This window comes from Hypanus sabinus, chromosome 3 (genome assembly GCF_030144855.1).
Source record: "Hypanus sabinus isolate sHypSab1 chromosome 3, sHypSab1.hap1, whole genome shotgun sequence".
Taxonomy (NCBI): domain Eukaryota; kingdom Metazoa; phylum Chordata; class Chondrichthyes; order Myliobatiformes; family Dasyatidae; genus Hypanus; species Hypanus sabinus.
In genome coordinates this window covers 174,174,276-174,180,275 of record NC_082708.1, presented here as the reverse complement: position 1 = coordinate 174,180,275, position 6,000 = coordinate 174,174,276, and the positions used below count along the sequence as shown (strand labels likewise).

The window sequence follows — 6,000 nt, the reverse complement described above, 5'->3', positions numbered from 1 at the left end:
GCTAGGGCTTCTCTTTGGAGCAATGGAGGATGAGAGTCAACTTGATAGAGGTGTAGATAATTATGAGAGGCAAAGATAAAGTGGACAGCCAGCACCTTTTTTCCAAAGTGGCAATGACCAACACCAGAGGATATCCATTTTAAGATGAGTGGAGGAAAGTTCAGGGCAGGTGCCAGTGATAGGTGACATGGTAGGTGAATGGTAGGTGCCTGGAATGCACTAAAGTTGGTGGAGGAAGAGGCTGATGCAGTACATTAGGAACATTGAAATAACTTAGAGAGGCCCATGGATGAAACTCAAATGGAATATTATGGGTTGCGTAGGAGGGGAGCGTTGATCGTAGAATAGTTTTATATAGGTCATCATAATATCATGGGCCGAAATGTCCACCACTGCGCTGTAATGATCCACATACGTTCTATGTTCAAACTTCTAGGAAATTTAACTTGATCTGTACCTAGCAGTGTTAATAGATTACAATGGACACCACCAATATAATTCCATAAGTGTTTGGCTGTCTGGGGCTGTAATCACACCAAAGAGGAAAATGACACGGCAAGTCCACCAGAAGATGGTTGAAGAGTTTATTTGTACTATCAGGAGGATACAAAGACATATTCAGTCATCTACAGTTTAAGCAAATCAAAATTCTACATCATTCATTGTCATGTTCCATTCTAACACATCACTCACTATCTACTGGCTAGCACAGCATTGTCAGAGTGAACCACTCATTAAGTGCTTATTTGACAAGCACTTTATCTCAGTGAAGCAATCCCCTTCGTATTGTTGTTTATTCCGTGGGGTTACCCGCAGAGCTGGTTTCTGGAACTGATAAAGGTTAAAGGTTAAAGTACACTCAATTGCCACTTCTGTTGTCAGTTAATTAGCTGTCAGGCTTCAGGGCAGTGGGACCATCTCCAAAGCCCACAAAATAAATATGGTCTCAGTTTGTTTTCCCCTGAAAGCACAATCCTACTATTCTAACACAGCCAGTCATTAGTATAATTATGAAATAAATAAAAGGCCATTGAAGTTACATGTTGTGCTTCAAACTACACCAAACAGAAAAACATATCGGCTTTATGTTCTTTTTTTATATTTCCAGTCTTGTATTATTTGAAACATATAAGCATTGATATCACAGCCCTAACGTTTAATGCACAGAAGATTGATCAGCTTAGGAAACTGCTTAACTGTATTAGCCCTGTCACATTTTATTTCCTTGCTTTTAAACAATGCAATACCAGATTTTAAAGCTATAATTTAAATCCTATTTCATTGTCAGATTGATTCCAATTTATCTGTAAGTCAGTTAACGATTTCCTTTTGCTTCTTAGAAGAATCAAAACATCTTACTTTGCTTAAGTTTACTAAAGCATCATTGATCATCTCAAAGGGCTGGTGTTAAAGTTTGTACAGCTCTAGAAGGAGTCCATTGCCTTGAACTCACTCAGGGCCTGAACGGGGGAAATATGCTTCTTCTGGGATCCCCTCCTCACTCTAGTCTGGTACTCCTCAGGTTTCTCCCTCTTCACCAGTGGTTTCTTCTCGGGAGCTTTCATCTTCCAGGACACCACAGGAGAGTTCACAGCTGCCGTGCCGTACACCTTCTGGTACTTGGTGGAGGCCACATAAGAGGCCTTCACAGTTAGAACCACGGCATTCATTAGATTCTTGGCAGCCTGGATGAGAGAGGTTGCACTATCCAACTGTGAAGACACAGAGAAAACAGAAAAGGAGATTCCATCAGTAACTTAAAATAATGCTGGACTTTCTATTGATAACTTCTTGCCTTCTGAAAACTAAATACAACAAAATACAACCACTACATAAAATGTAGTCACTTTTGTACTGAAAGAAACAAAGAAGCAACATGATAATGCCCAGGTCATCCACAACTACTGTGGTCACTCTCACCACTGCTGACACAAGAACAGCGAAAAAGCATGGGAGCTCCACCCTCTGGAAGCTGCCCCATAAGCAACACACGATCCCGGCTCAGAAATGTATCACCACCCCTGCACCGGGTCAAAACCCTGCAACTCTCTCCTTAACAGCCTTGTGCGTACCTCAGGGAATACAGCAGTTCGAGAAAGAAGCTCACCACCTCCTTCTCAAGGGCAATTAGGGATCAGGAATCAAAAGCTAGCTCAGCCTACAAAGCCCACATCCTTTGAATGAAAATATTTTTTAAAACTGGTTCTAGGATTCTTTTTATGTTATTTATTCATTCTTGGGATGATGACAGATAGATATTGTACAGGACACCACAGAGACTTCTTCAGCATAATATCTAGGGGCGCTTTTCAGCTACCCATGAGGAGAAGTTTAATGTGTCATTGATGTGCCATCTTAAAATTATTCAGCCCTAAAGTCTACAACGATTGATAATTATACAATCAGCAAGCATGTCCCAACATCCCCACAAGGAATGCAGCTCCAAGGAATTTCTCCAGAGCAGTACACTAAACAGTACTCACAATAAAAATGTGAGTTCACAGTCCCCAAGCATCCTCACCATGATATAAAGACATGTCACACTCCACTAGCTTTTCAGCGGCCAAGGAACTTAGACTCTCTTGTAAAACTCTCTCGTAAAAGTTAGGCCTAATTTATGTTTTCTTTTGAATGCTGCTTATATGATGCTATGTGCTCATAATACTGCAAGTTTTCTATTGCACTTTTACTTACGACAATAAACGGAAATCTGACTTTGAACTGAAGATGGTACTGCCTCTGTGTTTTAGTCAAGATTGGTGTTTGTGACTAAACCATTCCAAACATTCACAGGCAACCTTCACGAATGAACTGCTATCTTGGAGAAACAGGAGATTTTAAACAAAGATAAGACTTGAACTTTACATTCTTTTCCATTATTTCAGGGTGATCCAGACAAGGTACTTTGGCAGTTGAATCACTGCATGTTGAAGAAAATCTGCAATAGCTAATTCTTGCATACAAACAGTAAACTGTCTGAAAGATCTTTGCAGGTTAAATGTCAGGCTGAAAACCAAAGAGATTTTCCCTTGTGTTATATTCTGTACATTCGAACATGAAACTAATTCAAAAGAAGACACAGGAGTCCAGGAACGTAGCTCGAACTTCGTGTTTACTTTAAGCAAGGCATGCACGTATCACATGGTAGGGTGATGACGTATGTTAGTCACGTATTGTGTATATACATATAACCCATAATGAATTACTTAAATGAACAAGACAATAGCCAATAGACAGTAGGTGCAAGGGTAGGCCATTTGACCCTTCTAGCCAGCACCATCATTCACTGTGATCATGGCTGATCATACACAATCAGTACCCTGTTCCGGCCCTCTCCCCATATCCCTTGACCCCGCTATCTCTATCTAACTCTCTCTTGAATGCATCCAGAGACTTGGCCTCCACTGCCTTCTGGGGCAGAGCATTCCACATATCCACCACTCTCTGGGTGAAAAAGTTTTTCCGCATCTCTGTTCTAAATGGCCTACCCCTTATTCTGAAACTGTGGTCTCCAGTTCTGGACTCACCCATCAGTGGGAACATGCCTCCTGCCTCCAGAGTGTCCAATCCCTTAATAATCTTATATGTTTCAATCAGATCCCCTCTCATCCTTCTAAATTCCAGTGTATACAAGCCCAGTCGCTCCAATCTTTCAACATATGACAGTCCCGCCATTCCGGGAATTAACCTTGTGAACCTACGCTGCACTCCCTCAATAGCAAGAATGTCCTTCCTCAAGAATCCTAAATCAAACAATATATATATATATACATACAAGATTACCCAAATAGTACCAAAACACTAAATACATAACACTCTCCATCTCATCAAAATGGTACAGGTGATTTCATAAACCCACAGGCTCTCCTGGAAGGTTGTGATGCAGCTGTTTGACATAGAGCTACCCCTTGCCCACAGGACAAGGCAAGTTACAATACATTATCCTCTTTCTCTGCTCTGCCCATCCATCAATCCAACATGGTATTGTTTGTATTTTTGTACTTATTGAGATACAGCACAGGACAGGCCCTTCTAGCTGTGCCTCTGATTAACCCCTAGCCTAATCATGGGGCAATTTACAATGACCAATTAATGAACTAACCAGACTGTGGGAGGAAATCAGAGCACCTGGAAGAAACCCACATGGTCACAGGGAGAACATAAAAACTTCTAACAATCAGTGGTGGGAATTGAACTCTGGTTGCTGTACTGTAAAGCATTGAGCTGTCCCCTACACTACTGTGTCGCATATACGTCTATGACTTTTAATATGCAGTAATCCATGCTTCTTAAGATAACTGCCAATTGCAGTAAAACACATTTGATTCTCTTCCATATGTTTGTGATTAGGCCCAAAATCTGATCCATATTTAGTGCATGCCAACCAAAGTGCCCCATGTTCTTACTTGACCTACCCAATTTTCCACCATCACTTTTGGGGAATGAGAGAAATGCCACTCAGTTTTGTGCAATCACACACAAAGAAAGCAAAAACCAAGTCATAAGACATAGTCTCTGTCATTATGACAGTAGCATGTAAAATACTGAGGGTGGCTGGGCACCAGGTGGGTAACAAATTGAAGCCAACTTCAGTGCTAATAGCAACAGTCTGCAAGCTGTCTCAGACACAGCACTGGGGGATTACTTTCATTATTGCCCAGTATTTTGCCATGTGAGTTCTTGTTGGGTATCATTCTCCTCCCGGGCTCTCTAATTTCACACAAGGCTCAAATGCAATGAAATGAAATGAAATGAATCAGATTCTCTGTTCAACCCCAGCTACAAATTTACCATCGTGCCTAGACAAGTGAAAGCCCCCATGGGAGCCAAATGTGTCTGAAGACGTGGGAAGACGAAAGAGAAGAGAGCATTAAAAAATAAAGACGACAAAACACATAAATGATACCTTTCCAGCAACAACCATTCTGTAGAGATTAGTTCAAACCTCAACACATTCCTTCCAGGGGACTCAGGGAATCTTGCCTTCAGAGAATTTGAATTTCTTTGGTGAATTTCAGATCCTTAATGGAGTTGTGCATTTTGTGTGACAGTAATGTAGCAGGGATTCAGCCCTGTGACAATGTCACATCACAATGCCATCACATACTTTCTGCTTGCCACAGCATCATAGTTGTTGACACAATAGCATATATATTTAGAGAGTAGATCATTGACTAGAGCTGATCCCAGTGTATGTTTTTTCGTAGAGCATACTTTAGAATATAGACCATAGAACATTGCAGTACAGGCCCTTTGGCCCCTATTATTGTGCCAAGCTTTTAATCTATTCAAAGATCAATCTGACCCTTCCTTCCTACATAGCCCTCCAGGTACATGGATCATAGGGGTGTGGAGGGTTATGGTCCCAATGCAGATCGATGGGAGTAGGCAGTTTAAATGGCTCGGTACAGATTAGGTGGGCTGAAGGGTCTGTTTCTGTGCTGTCTTTTCTATGACTCTATGTGCCTAATTAAAAGTTTCTTAGATGCACCTCATGTATCTGCCTCTACCACCACCCCAGCAGCATGTCCCATACGCACACCACAGTCCATGTAAAAAACGTACCACTCACAGCCCCCCTATAATTTCTTATAATCACCGTAAAATTATGCCCCACTGAATCAGCCATTTCTTCCCTGGGGAAAAAGTCTCTGAATGTCCATTTGATCTACGCCTCTTAACTTCTTGTCCACCTCTACTAACTCACCTCTTATTCTGCTTCAGTCTAAAGAGGAAAAACTGTAGCTCGCCTAACCCATCCTCTTGATACTTCACTAATAGCAAATCAGCTCTCATTCTGCCCAGGAAAGACCCTTGCAGTTTACCATCAACAAATCTTTCTGCAGTGTTCATGGGTTGAATCAACCTGCACTCCTAACCTGAATGGAGAAACAAGAGACAGCAGATGCTTAGGTCTGGAGCAAGAAGTCTGTTGAAGAAATTCGAGGGGTTGAGCAGAGTCGGTATATAACCATATAACAATTACAGCACGGAAACAGG

General features: G+C 41.5%; 1 protein-coding gene across 2 annotated transcripts in view; it reads right to left on the bottom strand.

Moving 5' to 3' along the window:
* Positions 1-582: 582 nt before the first annotated feature.
* Positions 583-6,000, bottom strand: part of ctnna2 (catenin (cadherin-associated protein), alpha 2) — a 1,188,004-nt gene continuing 1,182,586 nt past the window's right edge. For both annotated transcript variants that reach the window (XM_059963425.1, XM_059963427.1), the window contains one exon: positions 583-1,712. In XM_059963425.1, coding sequence (XP_059819408.1) covers positions 1,425-1,712 — 288 coding nt within the window. In that variant the 3' untranslated portion in view covers positions 583-1,424. The remainder of the gene's footprint in view (positions 1,713-6,000) is intronic.